Source organism: Poecilia reticulata, linkage group LG6 (assembly GCF_000633615.1).
Source record: "Poecilia reticulata strain Guanapo linkage group LG6, Guppy_female_1.0+MT, whole genome shotgun sequence".
NCBI lineage: Eukaryota > Metazoa > Chordata > Actinopteri > Cyprinodontiformes > Poeciliidae > Poecilia > Poecilia reticulata.
The window spans coordinates 19,971,038-19,991,871 of NC_024336.1; the positions used below are offsets into that span (position 1 = coordinate 19,971,038).

At 39.0% G+C, this 20,834-nt stretch overlaps 2 protein-coding genes across 6 annotated transcripts in view; both read right to left on the minus strand.

Annotated features, from left to right (window-relative positions):
* parvaa (parvin, alpha a) overlaps positions 1-14,650 on the minus strand; it is a 21,722-nt gene extending 7,072 nt beyond the window's left edge. The window contains exons 1-8 of one of the 2 annotated variants that reach the window (XM_008411706.2): positions 14,372-14,650; positions 6,733-6,822; positions 5,575-5,645; positions 4,974-5,076; positions 4,513-4,653; positions 1,979-2,094; positions 1,700-1,758; positions 10-29 (exon numbers count right to left, since the gene is read on the minus strand). In XM_008411706.2, coding sequence (XP_008409928.1) covers positions 10-29; positions 1,700-1,758; positions 1,979-2,094; positions 4,513-4,653; positions 4,974-5,076; positions 5,575-5,645; positions 6,733-6,822; positions 14,372-14,507 — 736 coding nt within the window. In that variant the 5' untranslated portion in view covers positions 14,508-14,650. Of the gene's footprint in view, positions 1-9; positions 30-1,699; positions 1,759-1,978; positions 2,095-4,512; positions 4,654-4,973; positions 5,077-5,574; positions 5,646-6,732; positions 6,823-11,812; positions 12,108-14,371 lie in introns of those variants that run through there. The other variant, XM_017305401.1, reaches the window with a different exon arrangement.
* A 965-nt stretch (positions 14,651-15,615) lies between these two features.
* mical2b (microtubule associated monooxygenase, calponin and LIM domain containing 2b) overlaps positions 15,616-20,834 on the minus strand; it is a 46,191-nt gene continuing 40,972 nt past the window's right edge. For 3 of the 4 annotated variants that reach the window (XM_008411711.2, XM_008411708.2, XM_008411707.2), the window contains 9 exons: positions 20,025-20,252; positions 19,698-19,867; positions 19,219-19,598; positions 18,660-18,733; positions 18,487-18,576; positions 17,728-17,818; positions 17,176-17,284; positions 17,006-17,079; positions 15,616-16,920 (listed from right to left, as the gene is read on the minus strand). In XM_008411711.2, coding sequence (XP_008409933.1) covers positions 16,700-16,920; positions 17,006-17,079; positions 17,176-17,284; positions 17,728-17,818; positions 18,487-18,576; positions 18,660-18,733; positions 19,219-19,598; positions 19,698-19,867; positions 20,025-20,252 — 1,437 coding nt within the window. In that variant the 3' untranslated portion in view covers positions 15,616-16,699. The remainder of the gene's footprint in view (positions 16,921-17,005; positions 17,080-17,175; positions 17,285-17,727; positions 17,819-18,486; positions 18,577-18,659; positions 18,734-19,218; positions 19,599-19,697; positions 19,868-20,024; positions 20,253-20,834) is intronic. The other variant, XM_008411709.2, reaches the window with a different exon arrangement.

The following is a 20,834-nucleotide window of genomic DNA, read 5'->3' on the forward strand; positions in this document are numbered from 1 at the left end:
AATGCCTACCATGTCTGCCAGAAAAAGCCCTGAAAAAAAAAAAGAATCAGAAATCAGAAGCTGTTTTTTCCATATTGAGAATTTCACACTTGAATGTTCATAATAAACAGGAATGTTTAAGATGCTTCAGGTTCAATCACAGAGGAATGCAACGGATGGAGGAATTATGTTAAACAAATGACAATACAGTAATAATAAAGCCAGCTCTAATAATATGCTTAACAATGGACACAGATTGTTACCCTAGGTGTTTAAATAACTGGGGGTTGTTACAACAGCCACATGTTACAGTACAATGCAATCACCTCAAATACTGCAGGGTATTAAAACAATAAATGAAGACATGTCTGTGCAGAACATCCTGCTTTTCTGTGGGAATGAAGGGCCTCTTGTCTGTTATTATACCGTCCGCACTTTGGAGGAGGCTTTTGTTGGAAAGGCTCAGGTGGTTCTGGAGGGTAGGGATCACTGCAGCATGAGTGTCCCCGAAGGCAAAGATATCGCAGCGGGCAGGCCAGCGAGAAATGGCAGCCGCACAGACAAACAAACACACAAAAATCACACGCACACATGTTCACGGTGTAATCTCTGATGGCAAACGCGGGCAGGTCCGGGCAACGGTCCTGGTGGTGTGGTAATAACCCATTTCCACTGTGACCACCATTGTGTGTGTGTGCGTGTGTATGTTATTAGCAGTCTATCCATCCACCACAACTAAATGTGAGTGTGTGTGAGTGTTGGCCTGCTGTTATCTCCCTYGTCGGTGCTGTCAGGCTGCAGGACTCCCTCACAGGGGAGACAAAAAGTCCGCGAGAGGCTCTGCTTGGTTAAAATTGTCTAATTCTTCAGCTGAGGGTGCCATCACAGTGCTTGTTTAGATACAATGGTCGTCATTTCACCTGTGCACAACATTTGTTCCACTGGCTCAGGGAAAGAGGGGGGTGCAAGCTTCAAATTCTCAGGAAATTAAATCTGTATTTGAACGAGAGAAGATAATTTTTTAGGTAGGATATTTTAGGTTATTAAGTCCTAAATATAGGTGTTATTTATTTTAAAGCAAGCTAAAACTTCTATAAAACTGATCTGCATAGTTCCCATGTTCCAGTGTTTTCTTTTCATCAATGTGCACAAATGGAAAAACATTTACATGATATGTCATAAATGCAACATATACTACAACGATATATTTCTATGATACTATTAAGGTAGTGTTTTTTCTATTTTGTGTATTAAATCTTTTTTAATCTCTAGCTGCACCCATCAGMGATTCCTCCGCTGATTTCCCAGGCACACATTAAACTACAAAAATGTTCAATTCTGTTTTTAATATTAACAAACAACAAATTCTTAACAGGTGCCTTTTTGCAGACCTGGACGTTTAAGTGTCAGGGCAAAACTTAAGCGACACCGTGCCCAAAAAAATCAGACATTTTGTGTCCGTTAAACCGTTTTATCTCTGGTTGGTTGTTTTGTGTCGACACAGCAGTGGCTGGCAGTTCAGAGCTCCGTGACCTAACGCCACCCACACATTTTTCTGAAAAGGTACAAAGGCTGAGCTATTTGCGCTTCAAGAGTACAATGTGTTTTGCAAAAAGTTATTATCGGGAGGTTTCTTTGTAGTACCAACTCTAATATCTTTCAGCRGTGCAGAAGTGTGCGGTGAGGTGTAAGAATGGCCAACACAAAGACATGTACTCACTCTGTGTTACCAGTGATTTCTTCTTGGATCTGCCGGGACTGAAGGATGCCCTCTCTCTTCTGAAAGACACAAAGAGACTCATTGTATACATGTTATGCAAGCTGTGCTGCCAAATATGAGAGGAAAAAGTAAAAAAAAAGAAAAAAAACAAGGTGTTGAAAATTAAAAAGACTAAGTAAAAAAAAAATCAAAGAGTATTAACATAAAAAGGCACCAGCTTCAGTAAACATGGTAAAATGGTGCACAATTTACCAAACACACACAAAAAAAGACACCAACCTGAACCACCACTACTTGAATAGAAACATGGTCTGGCAATCTGATTGGCGCTCTGAAGTGTTGTGACAGCGCCACCAGCAGGTGTAGGATGGCGACTATGCTCTTAGCATGGACCGCTGATGAGGAAGAACCACAGGAAGAAATAGTCAAACTTCAAACATTAGCATGTGTGATGAAGGGATAGAAAATGTCTTCCTCCTTGCATATAGACGGGGTCTAATTGTTGATATAGAGACTGTGCGAGTTTGTTGCTGTTAGCCGAGTTACCATTTTCCACACTGTGTGTGCTGGAAAGACAAACAGCCTCATTTGGTATAGTTCCAGTTGTTATAAGCTTTAATTATTGCTCCTGGTTAAGTTGATGTGAGAAGCTATTCCTTGTAGCTATTGCCAGACAGATGAAGATGGGATGTTCTCCCGTCTTCCCCATTTTTAAGAATAGCTTAGAGAATTTGGCCACTGTGTGTTMGAATCAAAAGATGTGGATTTTTACTGCTATTTAGCGAGAAATTATGTTACTGAAAGAGGAGATTAGGTAAATGGACTGTTTTCTACCTTTTTTTATGTTATCATTGATTTGTTAAGCGATATGAAAAAGGATTTGCCACTATTAAGGTTTTTGTTGTTTGCTTTTGTCTGTTCCACGTGATCAAACAAATTAAAAGTAGTCAAACAAAAAACTAAGTGAATAAAAAAAAATGCAGTTTTCAAATGATAATCTATTTTATCGAGGGGAAAGGTCCACAAAAAAACTGAAGTTGTCGGTTTCTCCTTTAAAAGTCTGGACTTAAATCCAATTTAGATACTATGGTACAATCTTGAATGCTTTAAAAAGCCTCCAAAGAGGCCAAATTAAAACAATTTAACAAAGAAGAGGGGGTCAAAATTCTTACAATAAACTAACAAATAGTTGTGGCAAATGCTTGTTGGCAGCTATTTATTAAAGGAACAATTTTTTTCCCCCACATCGGGTCAGGTGAGTTCCCACTTATTAAATAAAATCAACCTTTGAAAACTGCACTTGGTTGGCCTTTCCTCTGGTTATCTGGGTCTGCTATTTATTTTTTGGGTGATCTGACGCATAAAAAAAACAAAACACACAAACAGTAGAAATCCATAAGGGATCAAACTCTTTTTATGGTGTTCTGTGTATAAAATTTAAAAACTGAGCACACRATTTGCTCCATCACAAACAAACTGTTTAGTTTCATCTCGTGAGGCACAAACAAGCAAGCAAATAGGGTTTATAATCCAGAAAACATTCAAAGAATCAATTAACAGTCTGAAGCTTCCGATCGAAGTCAGTGGCATTACTGCATCACAAAGTGAGCGTTAAAAGGGCGTTCTTTACATCGTCCCCACATGTAAGGGGTCTGAACAGGCTAATTCAGGAATGAGGGTGTTTCTACAACATCAAATGAGAGATCAGAGGAAAACAAACAAAACAACATTGATTAGGAGAAAGCTCTTCAAATAAAAGGACAGCGAAATCAATTACATTCCATGTTATTGACTGTGCTCCTTAGCATTTCTGAGGACRTTTCACAACAATAGCTTTTCAAGGACACAGCCTCCACCAGAAACACAAGTAAGAATGTCAAAGTATTTTTTTTTATTATGAAAGAAATGCATTTAATACTGTCCTTCTGTGGTGCACTGCTCTCACTTTATCGATTTTTTCCCTTTTCTTTGTGTTTGCAAGTTTCTTCCTGAAACAGAAAATYGGTTCATTAGTTTTCTTTTTCYCTTTACATTTTCTTTGTGGCGGAGTTAAAAGGCTGTTCTCACCATTGTGGAGTTCATGTGGTAGTATAGGAGCTTAAATCTAAAGCAAATGCAGTCTTCCTACAGATTTTCCATTTGAAAATGATATAATTTCCATACATTTTCTAGATTTTACCCAAAGATCTTTCAGATATTTGAGTTTAAAGCCTTGCATAGTTGGGTTTTATTTTATTTTTTACTAATTATAAAACAACGCGGAAGCTTGCCTACAATTCAGCAGTGTGTTAAAATGTTATTTTCYTGTTTTTCTGTTTCCTGGAAATGCTCAGATCTTTATTATACTCTAATAGATTTGGACAAGGTTATCTTTTTAAAGATAAATTCATGACAACACCTTCCAAAAATCGAAACTAAAGCTCGATGCAGAACCTTGGGGACAGATTAAAATATAGAAATAAAAGTATTTACAGGGCAAATAAAAACTGAAAACTTTTTTTGTGGATTTTTAAGTGTGCATTATTTTGAAACTAAAAAAAAAAAACTAATTCTAGTTGCAATGTTGCAAGCCAAACATAAATCAAATTCAAATAAAATCTAAATAATTCTGGTCTTTATATTTTTTGTGGCAGAATACTAATTTATCTTTTTTCAACACTTAGTCAGACTTGAAAGAGGACAAGATCCAATTCCACACTTTTCACACCAGGCCRTCCAAATAAAAACACACTGCTCAGAAATACGTAGAAATTGAGAGAAGACACTGAACAGGCTGAGTGTTGGTTCATGAAAACACAAATAAAATGTCTTACAGTCGACATTCCAGCGGATGTTTCTGGTGGACAGCTTGAGCGATTCGTTGATGCGCTCCAAAACGGTCTGCAGCTTCTGCTTCTGGGCGATCTCAGACTGAGTCACCTCTGCGACGTTCAGTTTCTCACCTTCCAACTTTTCTGTAACACAAATGAATGAGRTAAYGCTCCGCRGGTGAGCTAAAAACGGGCTTAAATGAGTATTCGGTTAGTTTGATTTAGTCTTTTTAATGTCACTGATGTCRGGAGCACTTGAGAAAGAAATTGACTCAATATTTTGACTTTTGGTTGTAGAAAGAAATCCACTCACACAATACTCCACAGCTTGCAAGAATTTTGTTTTAGTCCTGAATGAGTCAGATGGCTGCAATGACTGCAATTTAATTTTACAAACAGCCACACTTCCTTCAACCAATTTTGGAGCTTGTCGAGCCAGATTCTGTGAGGTTCCAAGTTCTCACCAAATAACTTCTGCAGAACCTGCCCATCATACAGATCTTCAGTCAGGTCCTTCACAATGATCCTCTCGCCCACCAGGACGTCGTTTATCCAGTCGATCAACACCTACATCACAGAGAAATGGGGAAATGTTTGAGCAAATGTCTATTTGAAATATATAATTATGCAAGAAATTTTGAAATAATTGGGTTAGTAGTTAGAAAAGCAAGCACAAAGAGAAGTGAAAAAGAAAACAGGTCCACAAAAGAAAACAGGTCCAAAAGTTTTAAGTTTTAATTTCTAAACCATAAAGAAAACACATTTGAGCATATCTGAAAATGACAGAACAGCAAATCTGTCTGCATTCGTTTTATGTCCCTGTGCATTAAAGCCCAGACACCTGTGCTTGTTTCTTTATCTGTAAAATACATGTAATGCTGTTAAAAAATATATATTTTCCCCACAATTGTATCAGATAAAAAAAGGTAAAGATGAAATGATCAAAGATAACAAAAAGTGATTGAATATTAATTAAAAATTGAAACATCTTTGAAATTCCTATGAAAAAAACCCTAAAATAAGTACTTTCACAAACAGCTTAATACAGAGTTTAAAAACTCAGACCTTTATGAGCTCCTGCAGTTTGCGATCGTTCTTGGAGTTGGGGTCCACCATGGTGCGCACTTCGTTCTCCTCTGATGAATAAATAAACGTCACAAGTGAAAAAAAGCTCATGAGTTGTTTATTATCCATCAAGAGTTTCTCACTTTCTTATCAAGCCATTTTATTTGTCAAATCACAGAGCTCCAAACATTTTATATTTGGAGATGCACCAATCAAACTTTCGAGGTTGATTTCTGATCTTTGGTTCTTTGACTGTCCAATAACAAATTTTAATCGATTTCTATTTTCCTTTAAGTTCTAAAACAAGTCAAACACTGAGAATATTTGTTCAAGTATTTCTGCTGATAGCCTTGGTCACTAACATTAGAGGCATCATGCATAGCTGAAACTTTAAAAGAATGACAAAATACCTACAGAGTTCACATTGGAGACTTAAGCAGCTATATCAAAATTTAGAACAAGTGTGGATAGCTAATTAACTGTAAACAATGCTTCTTTGTCTATCCCCTAGAGAATAACTCTGAGATAACCACAAGCTTGTCAACATTTCTACATCTAGCCCCATCCATGAGAGAAACAGGTTAAAATATTAAAAAGACAATATAAACAAACTGCTCTGACTTATTGAAAGTGCTTTCCCTTTCCTGCGGCATGAAGGAACAGCAGAAACGTCTCCACAGCTGTAGAAAATTCAGCTGCTTTTCAAACTGCTCTGTACGTCTCCTTCTGTTTCTGCAAATGGCTAACTTTGAGTGTTTTCCACTCAGTTCCGTCTACCCTTGAAGCTGTAGGGATACATTTACGCACTGCTGAGAATATCTTGAGCACCACGGGAATGTTGTGTAGTCTGTTGCAAAAATGAGCATTTTCAGGACAAGCTGAAACAAATAAAATACCCTCTCAACAGTGCGTGGATGTGCTTAACTAGAGTCATACCATTTRTGAAGACAGAGACAGCAGGCATACAAAAAAGATCAAAATTTGGACATTTTGAAAGCCGGTCAAGCTGTAACCTTAATTTAACTTATTTTGACCTATAAAAAACAGCACAGTAACATGATGAGTAATAAATAATCTACATGCTGCATCTTAATCTTATATCTGAACACAAAATATCATCTGTTTACAGGTGCGTGCGTGCGTGTCACAGTGGGTTACCTAGCATGGTGTCCTCAGGGTCCAGCTCATAGTGTGAAGGACTGAGAGGAAGATTGATGGCGTTTATCCCCTCCTCCTGAAGTTCAGATACTGTGAAAAAGAGGATATAAAACAAATCAGATTAATGAACCCTGAGCATAAAGTGGATAGTAAACATGCTATTAAGAGGCTCAATTTACTTTTCTAAAGTTTTCCCTTGTATATGGTTAAATTATTTGGTACGGTTTGTTTGCCTGCTTGTTCRTAGCACTTCACAAGACATTACGTATTTAATTACTCAGTTTAAGATGAGAAATTAATGAGCAATTTTCTAAGCTGAATCATGTAAAATCAGATGGTTAATGTCTCTTGATACTCTTCATTTTGAAAACAAAATATATTTCAAAGTGTTTATGCCTTATTTTAAGGTTTCGTATTGTCCCAGTGCAACTGCAGTCGCAACATGGTAAACAAAGTGGGCCCTCCAAATAACAGTGAGGGAACGAACAGCAAATGAAACGTTAAAGTTGATAAACAATGACGACCGATGCATTTATGGGTCATAATCTGATTACATAATGGAATAGCAAAGCGGTTCTGAAAGAATCAATCACATTTCCTAGAGTCATCCCTTCCCCTCTCTCCATTCTCCTTGGCATTATTTCAAGATTGAGCAAATCCCACCGGTTTTCTGAACATTAATGGTATATGTAGGGTTTGATGTTATTCCCAGATCCCAGTGCTGACTTCATGAAACGTAGACTAAGAAGCCTCAAGCATTTATTCTCAACTCCATGTCACCTGCTTTAGTTTCCACTGGGCTTTTGGTACTTACAGTAACAATTGATGCTCAAATCAAATACCACCAGATATACTTTTGTCACAGTTTGAGACTAAAGAGGATAGGGACTAAAATATGTTTCCATACCTTGTTTTGAAAATTACATCTATGCTTTTCTATACTTTATAGGAATCATAAAATAATGCAGGAGAACTCTTCAAAGACATTTTCAACAAAGAAAACCACTCCTTAAGGCAAAAAAAAAAGAAATGTGTTTTTTTTTATTATCTCTCAAGTGCTTCAGCAACAGTTTGGACAACTCCCTAAATGTTTCCTCGATTCCATAAACAGCCTGCAGCAGCAGCGCTCCACCAATAGCCACTTGACATCAGACAAACACAGAGAGCCTGCTTCCTGCTTCTCAGCGTGCTCTACAGAAGCCCAGCACGCCTTTCTTCTCAGTGTGTCGGATACCTTAGGAGGTTTGATTGGGGGAGATCTATTTCTGCTATGTGTGTGTGTATGAGAGAGAGAGAGAGAGAGAGAGAGAGACAGGAAAGAGAGGAGAGAGAGAGAGAGAGTGCGTTATAGGAGCATGAAGTGAACATCCTGCGAATTTCTCTGCCCTCACTGGAGCAACACCCTCCCAATCAACACCACCCACAAGTGGTTGCATGCACCCCGCATATCTGCATGAATACACACACACATCGCATCATACAGAGGAGTGTGTGAATATTCTTGCAGAGTGATATGTGCCTAATCTAGCACCCGACATCACCATGATGACGCTCAGACTGACTACCTGGATATGTTAATATGCAACACACAACCCCATCTATTTCTTGATAACTTTCTGGTTTCTCACAGCAAAGACAACAGCTGACTGGTCTCACAGATATATTTGAAGAAAATTTAGATGACGTGGATGTCATACTCTTCTGCAATGCCAAAGGCAAACAAAACAACAACAAAAAAAAACAATCCCAAACATGATTTCAGTGTGCAAAGACATTACTGAATGGACGAAGGACTGAAAAAAGGAAAGGAAAGAGTCACCGTATGCCAAGTGTCAGTGATGTCACTTTTCAGTTTTTAAAACGTGAGGAAGAAATACAGAAAATGCTATTTCTATAATGTAATAATGTTACATTAAATAATTCCGTTTCTCACTTTCTTTCTTGCTCAGTCACTCCCTGTTTTCATACTGCAGCCAATTAGGTAAAGTGGTGATTTAAAAGCTTCTGCTGCTTCTGAAATGGGTCTTCCATTTGGCATCAATTCATTGAATAACAATAAACTATTTAAAGGCAAGTTACTAAGGAGCAACTTGTGGCCCCTAAAAAGTAACACAGCAGCTCAACAATAATCAATCGGCTGCTTCAAAGCCAGATTTCACAGAATCCTTTCAGCTGTGATTTTCTAGCTATTTACCCCCCAGGGTGTCCCGATATCTGCCATTGTTTCACAGTTAAAYGTTCCCTTTTTTTACTTCCTGTGTTCAGTCCCCCAGGAGCTATCAGTATGCCCTATTTTGCCCATCAAAATATAAATCTTTGACACAGGCATACTAAATATTCTGTTAATGGACACTCCATGGCCTCTTAATTAGTTACACCTGCTGAAATGCTTGTAAGGCTAGCCACGTGGCAGCAGCTCAATGCATTTAGACGTCCAGATGTGGTGAAGCTGACTTGCTTAAATTTCAGCTGCGCATAAGAGTGGGGGATGAAGGGAGGTTGAGAAGCTGAAACCCTTTCCTCTGCCTACATCTCCCAGAATGCTGCTCTGGATTGGAGTTCAGTGAATATCCTATAGAGTAAATATTGAATATTCTATCGGAAGTATGATCTACTGATATTGATCACGTGTCTGTTGAGTCGATATGAGTGACGTGCGGTGAGGTTCATTGCTGGTGAGGCACTGACTTATGACACCATCCATGTTATTGGACCTACGGAAATTTCGCGCATCCACGCAACGCTGGGGGGCAAAAAGACTAATTTTTTACATGTCATCCATAGCCGCGTTAACTCAGTGAAACTTAAAAATGTAGGTATTAATTTCGTGCTATGATCCACAGCAAAGTGATCTGTATTCGCCAAGCTACGCAGACTCGTTGCCATAGCAACTGACAACAATGCCACTTCATGTTTTAGGATTTAACACCAAAAAACATTCAAGAATTTTGCACACAGAACACAACATTCAGTCTGTTGTTGTAGTACGTTTTAGGCGTAATGTTTTATTAATAAATAATTGCTGTGGTAGATTAGCTACCGCTTACTTTACTGAATTATTTAAACATAAACTGTAGCCCACAAAACGCACATTTTATTAAAAAACGAAACAAAAACATATTACTGCTGTCTTGCCTTTACGTATCAATGAAATCCATGCACTGCTAATTCTGCACAAAAATATCCGTTCATCCAAAGCCCAGTTTATCCTCGGCATGYCTTTTCATGACTTTAGAAAACTGTTAAAGTGTAGAAATGTAGTCTTTCATGTTGACGTCGGAAGAGATGAGAAAACAAATATATCTATATCGCTGTACTTATTTGTGTGGCTAGCTCCATGGCTAGCTCACTGTGTCTTACTCTGCAGCTGTGCASTCACAATATCTGGGATCATGAGCGCCCCCAGTGGTGAGGCAACACAAAACACGATACACTTAGTGACAAAAAAAACACTGTACATTATATACATAAGCGAAATTATGGAAAATCAGTCCATATATTAAATGTTTCTTAGCCATTTTATTACCGGCGTACAGACAGGAGGATCATGCTCTCATAGAGTGGCAGCCAGTGCAGTTAGCGAGAGGTTGCGCAATCCCAGGTGAGGCACAGCTCGCTGCTGCCTCACCAGGTTCCTTCTGAGCATTTGAATGGGAAAATGGGAAAATCTAGCGATTTTGAAGAAAAAATAATCAGAATTGGTTAAGCTAAGTAAAAAAATAGGTACTTTATAGTACAAACCACAGGGTGAAAATAGCAATATAAATTATTATATTATTTTTCCATGATGCCTCCCCTGACCCCACGTCACTGGTCGACATATATTGTTGTTGTTTAATTATCCAGCCTTACCTTGTTGATATCGGAGGTCAGAGAAGAACAGACAGACCGGTTTTGAGATGACAGAAGGGAAGCAAGAAGCTTGAATAACCAGTTGCTATTACCAACGGACRWRGAATAATAAYTCTGAATGCACAACCCATTTAACCCTGAAGAACATGAGCTACAGCAGCAGAGGACCACCTGGAGTTGCTGCCGTTGACCGAGAACAGAAAACTAAGGCGGCGTTTCATGTAGGCTCACCATAATTGCACAATAACAGATTGGAGAAAAAAATGTCTGCAGCTTCTGGCAAATGGTAGTATAGAACATATTTTCTTGACACATTTGGGCCCCTCTCAGTACCAGCCAAGTATTGGTTTAATCTTGTTGCTGAGGCTCCATAACTTTCTGACCACAGTGCAGTCATGTCTGATGGTTACTTCCAGCAGGATTATTCACAATGTCAGAAAGTTCAAATCATCTTAAACTGGATTATTTAACATTTCTGAATTCACTGTACTACAATAGTCACCTGATCTAAACCCAACAGAGCCCCTTTTGGATAAAATGGGGAATTCCCATTATGTATGTGCACCTCAAAACTCCAAATCAACTGTGTGATGCTATTACATGAATGTGAACCACAACAGACGTTTCCAAAATTTTAAGGAACATTTTAAAAATCTGAAGTATCTCCAGGTGCCTCGTTGTTGACAACTTTTATTGCACAGGCCGCACTGGACGTCAGACAGAAATGATTCTCAATCCAACTTCTATTGGTCAGGTAAAAGGCATATTTTTATAAATATTTTAAGAGCTGTATTGATRTGAAATAAAAAAAGAAAGCTCTTCAACCCTCAGTGCATGAAAAAAAAAAAACACACTCACTTGGTGTTCTAGTTGCAGTATTACAACACTGTGCCAATTAGCACAATCTTATTCACCAGCTGTTACATTAAGCTGGCCCACAACGATCTTTTTAAAATCAGCTCTAGTGCTGCAAAATAAATCTGTCACCTTTTTTTTTTAAACAAAAGGCATATGCACTGTGTAAATTCAATTTCAAACCAGATTGAAAGGAATTGAAATGCACCCAGCGTGTCGTCGCGGCGCATCGCTCCTCCCTCCTTGCTACAACATAAAACAAAAGGATCCATCAAACTGCTTGAATAAAGACTACAATAAAATAAAGCTACCAGTGTCCCCTACAATAGAAAAGACTAAAAAGTAATGCATGCTGAGTGATGTCGTGTCCTACCTGGAGGGCAGAACGCTCCACAGCCCATGTCTCTGTTTCAAGCATCCTCTCCTGGCCACCAGGACCAGTTTTCTCCCCTGCAGCTCACTGTCCACAGACTGTGCTCTAAAATCGCCTCTGGTTTTAACATCTAAACCCAGAAGTAAGTTTGACATTTGCTCAATATTTAATGAGGATTAAGAATTGTGTATTTCTTCTTCAGATTTATGAGCTGTCCTTTCGGTTTGCACCAACGTTCAATGCACAAGGCTGCACTCGTGCTCTGAAAGCCTCCTGACCTTCTCTTCTTTCATATCATCCAGTCCCAGTCGTATAGTTTCCCTCCTGTTTCTCATCCTCTACCTCCGCTCTAACATTTTCCTTTTTTTTTTTTTTTTGTCCTGCTTTCATCCAGTCATTACTGCCCGCTGCAGCCGGCGGCCCCTCTCTCCGAGGCACACTCAACCACTGCCATAAACGTCGCATGGACTTAAATTTATTCAATCATCAGCACAAGAGAGACCGGCCCACATTTTCCATCAAATCATTGAAACACTTTGCAGACATCCCACATGCTGCTCTGTGCGTATATACAAGAGAGTATGTGTGTGTGTGCGTGTGTGCGTGCGTGCGGAGTGAATATGAACGAGCTGGAATATAATGTGATTGCTTGAATGACCAATGAAAAAAAAAAAAGGCAACATAAATACTGGGCTCAGCTGTGCAACAGAATCCTGACTGACACAAAGTAATCATCCAGCTGAAGGAGACCTTTTTTCATAAAGTGATAAAACCTTCAGCCGTCAGCAGTGAATGGCATCTGAACCACAGGTTCTAATTTCAAAGCAGCACTCCGTAAAAAATATAAATAGCAAAACTAAATGTCTAAAATAGGCTTTTTCAAATATTCTAGCCACATTTTCTAAACTTGAAATCCAACACGTTTGGTAACTCTTGCAAATACAGGTGAAGCAAAGGGAACATGCACAACCACAAGAGACTCATCACCAAGTATATCTCACCACTGACATACAACGATGCTGTAAAATCACCAAGTGTGGCTGATACACAACTTTAAGAGATTCAAAACGTTACCTCAAGTTACCTGCATTGAGTACAGTAGTTAAGTAGAGGACACATCTCCTCAGTCTGCAATGCTTTCAACAATAGGAACTTAATGTAAAAATAATCCCCCCCCAACCCAATCCTTATTATTTTTCTACCTCTTAACAGATTCAGTATTCAGCTGAGTCCTTCCTGTCAACCCCGACTTGCTTCTTCGTCTCTGCTGGTGGTGGCAGCATAATTCCCACAGCATTATGCTGCTACCACCATGTTTCACGATGGTGGCACTGCAGCATGTTTACGGTGAAATATCACCACAGCAATATCAGTGTCTGCAATGCTAGAGTGCAAAAAGTTTTATTTTTGTGGAGTTATGAACTTGCATTCGCAGCTAATATAGTATTCAGCCAGTTGGACAACGTCTCCCGACAGCAGATACTCAGAAAATGCACAAAATGCTAAAGGTCAGAGTTATGGAAGCACAGGTAACAGGGAAAAGAAAGCAGCTACACACTACTTTGAGTTAGCTTGTCACATACCAATCCTTAAAAAAAAAGGGTGCTGTATTTTTTTCTATTTTCTGTGATGGAAATACTTCTTGCTTAAAAGAAAACCCAGGTCAGAGATATCCAAAAATATTAGGGTCTTATCCAGGTAACTACATACACATCCTCATTATAAAAGTTAGTTGATAGCAATCTGATATAAGGTTAAGCAAATAAAGTCTGTCTCTTGGCTACTTTTTGTCCTTCAAGATGTGAAACGTGCCTCCTTTTTGGAAAGCCAGATTGTTTTCCTAAAAGGCAGAGTGTTCATAATAAATAAATAAAAAATCAAAACCCACGTAAATAAGTCATCGATGTGGTAATATGAAGTTTACTAGACATGAACAATTAAATTCAGTATAGTGAAGATTTTGAACAGCACAACAAAAATATTTGTAAATATTTTATAGTAGCTATAAAAATGTTATCATACAATGGGATGACTAATAAAGACAGAGAGGTGATTATGTAGATACTTCTGTAAATTGGGTATAAACACCCACTTTTAAAAGAATGCCAAGATGCAGATTTTTGATCATTAAAAATATAAAACTACAAATGGCGTGGTGCTGCTGGCCTCAGCTTGMAGTAGTAAGGAGACCGGCCTGTGTTTACTCATGCCTCATTCCTCACATATTACAGTAATGGAGGATTTACTACCTTACATGGGCACAGACATAGCCTGCGGCTATAAAGACAAGCACAAGGCGCTACAGGTTGTATTTTCAGGCGTTCATCTCAGTTGACTCCAAAATCAAGGCGAGTTAAAAGTCTTGGGTAAACTTTGTWAACTTTGTTGCGTAGTATCCTTTAGTTTGTGAGGGTTTAAACTGCGACACTCGACATTTTTTGTTGCAAAAACGTATGTTATTGTTGCAAGTTACTTTTACAAACTGGGTTGTTAAAACAAGCCGGGTACGTAAAATGTATTGGGGTTTTTTTTTGTTGGTTTTTTTAGCTAAATGTTTACCTTCTTTAGCTTTTTTCCTTCTCGCCAAAGTTCCACCAAGTTTTCCTAGAAACGAGTCATCTTTCTTTCTGGAGGAGGGAGACTTGGGCGTCGGGGACTTTGGAGAAGACGGAGACTTCTGAGGCGAAGAAGCCATCGTCGAGACAAGAGAGTAATCCGACACAGCTGACAGAAATCTGTACGAGTTGACGTGGAAATTAAAGTTGAGCAGAAAGTATGGACATTAAAAAAAAAAAAGAAAGAAAAAAAAAATCACCGTCCCCTCCCTAAAGCGGAAACGGAATCCCAGACATTTACACCGGAGGTTGGCTGGAGTAGAAGGCCCCTCCTCTCCCGGGGAAGAGGGCTGGAAGCAGGGAGGCGGGAGAGAGGCTGCTCGTTGCCGGAGGAGAGTGTCAACACTCCGGCTTCATAGCAGGGGTCTGAGGGGCACTAGAGAGGGATATAGGAAGAAGAAATAAGGACATAACAAAAGGTCAGAAAGGGTTAAAAGGTAACAGGGATAAAAAACAAAAACTACAGGAAGGCTTTGTTATAACAAATAAAAAAGAGCTAAAATGGTAACAGTTAACTTATTTTGATTGCATCAATTATTTTACTCATTTAAACATGCGAGTTGAAATTTTAGAAGAAATGTGAAAATAAAATTACGTAGCCTGGTAAAAACCAGTGCCTTGTTCTACGCTAGAAAGGCAATGATCAGGGTTACTATTTGGATTTGTGAGTTACTCGTACAGTTGTTACCCAGTTTAAACAATAAAAACTCATCTACCCACTTCCAGTAACTTTACTGAATAAAAGAAGTTACTGAACATGCAAAAGAAGCTACTTTTGCATGTTTTGACCAAACATGCAAAAGATTCAGACGCACAGGTCAGTGGTTCTCAATCTTGGTCCTGAGGACAGACTCCTGCACGTTTTAGATGTTATACTCTTGCCACATGAATATGACAGGTTCAGGAGAAAACGAAGAGATTCCACACCTCTGCAACGTTCTAAAAGATCCTTCAAGATGACCTAAGGTATTTAATTTAAGGCTAGATAAAATATACAGTCTGTCTTGTGACTTCTGAAAGGAGCTGTCCAGGCGGTATCCTAATCAGATGCCCAAACCACCTCGCCTGACACTTTTTGATGGAGAATCGCAGCAGCTCTGCTCTTTGCAAAGGGAATGGTCCAAAAGACAATCAAGAACATACCCCCACCTTACACACCCACAACAAAATTACTGCCACCAAAAGACCGAGTCATTTCAACAGTATTCAAACTGTATTTTTATTGAAGAAATGTCACCCATTTGACCCACTCAAAACAAAACAAAAAAACCCTGACACACAACAACTTTAATTAGACATGAAATATAGATTTTTCTTTTTTTAATTTACAGCGCATAAAAAATATCTAAAAAAAAAAAAGTGAAATAATGCCAGTGTCATAACTTGTTCCAGGACTAAAAGTGTAAACATATTACTCATATTCCTATGCGTATATACACCTGAAGCTCTTTAAGAGTGTGATAAGGCCACTGGCAAACAAAAAGGAGTAGCAGTAGGACAAAATGGTAAATTTCACTGTGGATAGAGAAGGGGAAACGGCGAAAAAATTTAAGACACATGAGCTCCTTCTGCAAAGTTGGCTGGTGGATTTTGATTTAGAGGACGGGCAGGACAGTTTCATCCAGTAGTGCATCTGTTTCACATCCTGAGACTTTACCTCAGAGGTTTAGGGAGAAGCCATACCTCTAGTGTCATGGTCAGGGTGCAAATACTATTCTGTTTTTTTCTGTTGTTTTTTTTTACAATATTCAAGCACAAAAGAAATGAACAGGATCATGTTTTCACAAGAAATTACAGTCAGATGCACAGCAGCACACAAAGTGCCCAAAAGTAAATTGTACACAAGATATTTCTGAAATCAGCATATCTATTTTAAACTATTTACACAGTGCAAAGTATAAAAACCTCAGTAAAGTGTCAAGTGTTGTGGTCTCCAGTGAAGTTGGCCTATTACAGCAAGGCCAACCTTAAGGCTGGAAGCAGCCTGAAGCAGTCATCCAGGCAGCCACATTGTTAGACGTTTATTCTATATCTAGTTATAAACGTAAAACAACCTCATTGGTAGAGATGTTTTCAGCTGAATGTTGTTCCTCGTCAGTCTGAAAATTAAACACGCCAACTAACAAATAAAATTAACCTTTCTTAAGCTGAAAAAAGTCCTCAGCTGTCAAAATATTTGCATCTACACTACATCCAGATTTAAAGTGTAAACATAGGGTAGATGCAGACTAGAAATTCACACGGTTGGCTCAGCATCATCAACAACCAGTAATCATTCAAGCTTCTCCTTCCCCCATGTGTCGCTCCCTTGAGCCCAGTGAAACTCGTAGCCCCTGGACAGCACCAGGCTTTCCAGGTCCTTGTCCTCCGCCATCTCCTTCAACCTCTGCTCCTCCAATATGGAGACTAGCATGTCCCGTTTCTCCACCGTCCTCATAATTTCAGCCAGGATCTCCATTTCCTTTTGCAGCTCCGAGGCGCTTTTATTTGTATCTAAAAGAACATCAGTAAGTACAGAGGAAAAATTAAGTGCGTATTCCTTGTGCCTGACCATAAAACCGTCAGATGAAGGACTTACCTTCAACTGACATTCGGCGTCTTAGATCTTGTTGCAGCCGGCTTTGTGTGTCTTCCAGCGCGAGACTCTGGGCGCTAAGATACAAGAGTTGTGGCTCTTTAATGGCAAGCAATCTTAACTGTACGGTATATATTTTTTTACATGCAGGTGATCTCCCTGCCGCCACTCACAAGATTATAAGTTCCGACTCGTAGCGCGCCAATCGATTCTTTTCCAGAACGAGCTCGAACCAGGCCTGATAGAGCTGGGCTTCGTCACGGTCGTCAGTCTGATGAGAATCTGTGAAGGGAGGAAATTAAGAGGAAAACACAGTAAGAAAGGGGGAGGACTTGGGAGTTGTGTGAGTGATTCTATGTCTTCTCCACAAGGCCATTGCTGGGAGAAATACATCAGACTCTGACCACTCACAAAGGCAAGTCTTCACTGAAAACTCCAGTGAAGCACAAAGCTCTCTACTGTGAAAACATGAATCAATAATGAAGTCTTGGTGTCTGATGTGAGTAAAACCATTAACTAACATTGAGGCTTTTAACCAGACAGACGTTACGAGAGAATGCTTCCTTCTAAACAGTCTGAGGACGACTGTGCAGGCGGTGCAATTACAGAGAAGAAAGGCAGAGCTTTGATTGGAATTCCTGTTTTTAAAGGTGGATGGCTTAAAGCTGCCAGGCTTTTAAAGGAAGTTAGGAGGGACTGATCTGAATCTGTGCACAAGTAAGTACCTTCTCCTCTTATGATCTTCTCTATTCTCACTCCTTTTTCCTCCAGATCGCGCTGTTTCTCTTCCACCTCCTCCAGCTGCCTCTGGATTATCTGCACAAAAAGAAACGCGTGAGGGTTAGAAACAAGGTAGGTAAATAATGGAGATAGGGTTTTAGTTTTCAGAAAATGACATTTCTAGCAGCACTTTAAAAAAAATAGCATTTCTTGTGTCTATCCATCTCCAGAATTCAGGAAAATATGAGCAAGAAAGAAAAAGAAAGTGTCATAAGAACATAATGATTTGTTTACGATCAAAACATAGAAGCAGGAAGAAATTAAATATGCACACAAATTGGCAAAGAGATGAGTTAACAGAGCCAATTTATATGTTTAAAAAAAAACTTAATATGCATTTTTTAATTCAGTCAAGTAATGTCATCTACAAACCATTTTTAATTACCAATACAAATAAAAAAGGCAAAAGTACATTGCCTTTCTTCTGTACACCTTGGTGCCACAAGTGTTATTTAAATTCATATACGTGCAATATGAGAAAATAACTAAGTATAACAATAAAGGAAGAGAAAAAAGAAAACATTTCACCTCACTGAAACTCAGTCATCAAAATAAACACCATGTTAAAAAAATACTCATCCAACACAAAAAGCTCTACAGTCTGACAGATAACAGCCGTATTCACACTTTTATAAGGTCACACTTTAGATGGAGTGTTTTGAAGCAATGCCACAAATATCTCTATAGAGGAAATAAAGGACCACCTGAGCTCGGTGAAGCCTCTTCAGTTGTTCTCGTTTAGCCTGCTGGGCCGCAGTCTTTTCTTGCTTTTTCTTTAATCTGTCTGTGGACAGCTGGAACATGACCAACAACACCTCTCAATCACAGTCCACTGCATTCGGACGTCTGGCTGAACGTAGGAATCATTTGTACAAACCTTGTTGGTGGACGTCAGGCTTTCACTTTCATCACCACTTGAGGACAGTTCTTCCAAACTCTGCTCACTAGAGTCTAGACATATTATTATTATTATAAAAAAACAAATTAAAAAAAATCTGAAATTGTATTTTTTTCTGGAGAGATCTGAAAATGGCTGCACAGACGTCTCCATCTGACCTGATGGAGCTGGAGGAGCACTGCAAAAAAGAACGGGCAAAACTGCCTAAAGATGAGCTAAGCTCGTAGCATCAGATTCAAAAAGACTTGAGGCTGTAATTGCTGCCGAAGGTGGATTAACAAAATTTTAAGCAAAGGCTGTGAATACTTATGTAAACTTGTTTCCTTGGTTTTCTATTTCTAATACATTTGCAAAAATCTCAAACTTTCTCCCATATTGGCATAAGAGGATAATCGTGTGTAGAATTTTGAGGAAAAATATTAAGTTAATACAATTAACTTAATATTAATTGTATTAACTTAATAATAGGCCGTAATACAAAGAAAACAGAAATTGTGAAGCATCATGAACACTTCCCAGATGCGCAATATAGACTCACCTTTGTTTTTCAGGTTGGACAGAAACGTCCTAATTTCCTTTTGAGCTTCCTGCTCCTTCCCTACAATCTCCGATTGGCTCCTCTTCCTGAGCCTCAGCGATGAAAACAAATCTACCCTTTTACGGGGCATCGACCGAAGTTCGTCCGGCACGCCTTCAGAGTCTCTTCGACTTTTTAGGGACACCTGCTGTAACAAGGACGGCAGGTCTCGCCCCTCCCCCCACGGATCCGTCCCCACAGAAGCCCACTGGACACCTCGCATGCTTGTTCTCCTCTCCGCTGTCGACGACCCCAAGTCTTCACGACCAAACAGCGAGCTGAAATCAGACGCTCCTTCAGACATGGGCCTCTGTTTACGTGCAACGTTACGTTTGGGTCTCCTATTAAGACAGAAAGGAAACATCAAATTTCAAATGATGTTCTGGTTAAAAGTTTTTAGGTGTCGAAATAAAGTCAGAAAAAAATATATATATACAAACATTATAACAGCAGCCTTGGAGCTGCTGGGTTCACTGCTCCCACTAAAGGTCCTCCTGAAGGCATTAGCTATGACCTGGATGGCAGAGAAAGAAGATTCTGGCGTCTGGCACCGACTTGCTGTTCCGATCTGGCTCGAGTTTGACGGAGGCTTATCTGCTTCTGCTTGTACCTGATAAAACATCAGAGGAAAGGAAAAATGTCTCCAACATGATGTGAATTTAATTTCTCTCACATTTTTAAGTCTGGATCTCTGAAGGATCATATGGGGGGAAAATATATATTGAAAGCGTGAAACAAGTTCAATCTTTATTTTGTGAAATCATCACCTGATCTTTAAGCTGAGAAGTGTTTGTTGTGCTGCTGTTAATGGGAGTTTCTTCTGGATTCAGACTCTCTTCCCAGTTCAGAAGCCTCTGTTTTTCAGGCTGGGATAGTAACAGCCGCCTCCTGTTAGGAGCCGAAGTGCTGGAACCTGATTTTATTGCAGCCAGTGAATCATCACTGTTCTTACTTTCCTCAGACGTAGTCTGTGTATCTGCTTTTGGTTTTGGCTCCTAAAAAAAAACAAAGAAAAACAAAGGAAATTAGTTWAAAATAAAAGTATGTTCACGTTATGTCATGATCTTGAATGGCTTACGTTTCTTTCACCACTTTTGATTATTTCCTTATTTCATTATAAGCTGTTCCTTTACCTCAGCGTTTAAGAACTTTCAGGCTAACATTGTAAAGAAGAAAGTGTTCCTAATGTTTTGTCTGGTGAAATAAAAATTTAACTAACTTTCCTTGGTTATTCTTTATTTTTTCCTTCAGCTCCCTTCTTGTTCCTTAACCATCTTTCCTCAGCCTGCCTGCTTGGTCTCCCCTCACAGCTGAACTCTCTTAATTTTCATCTTTAATTTTTCATTTAAAGATCAAATAAAAAATGTAAACACTATATGCAGTATAGTTCTAGTCACGGAATCTGTACTTTGCGACACATCCTTTAGATTTTATTACTTGAAACAAATATTTCTGATTTGCAAACAAACTTTTTATATTTTATAGCCCTCAATAGAAATTGCTTCTCATTCTTCATGTGCAAATGCCACAAGCTCAGGGATGTTTGAGGGCTCTTATGTTGCAACAAGTCTTCCTCA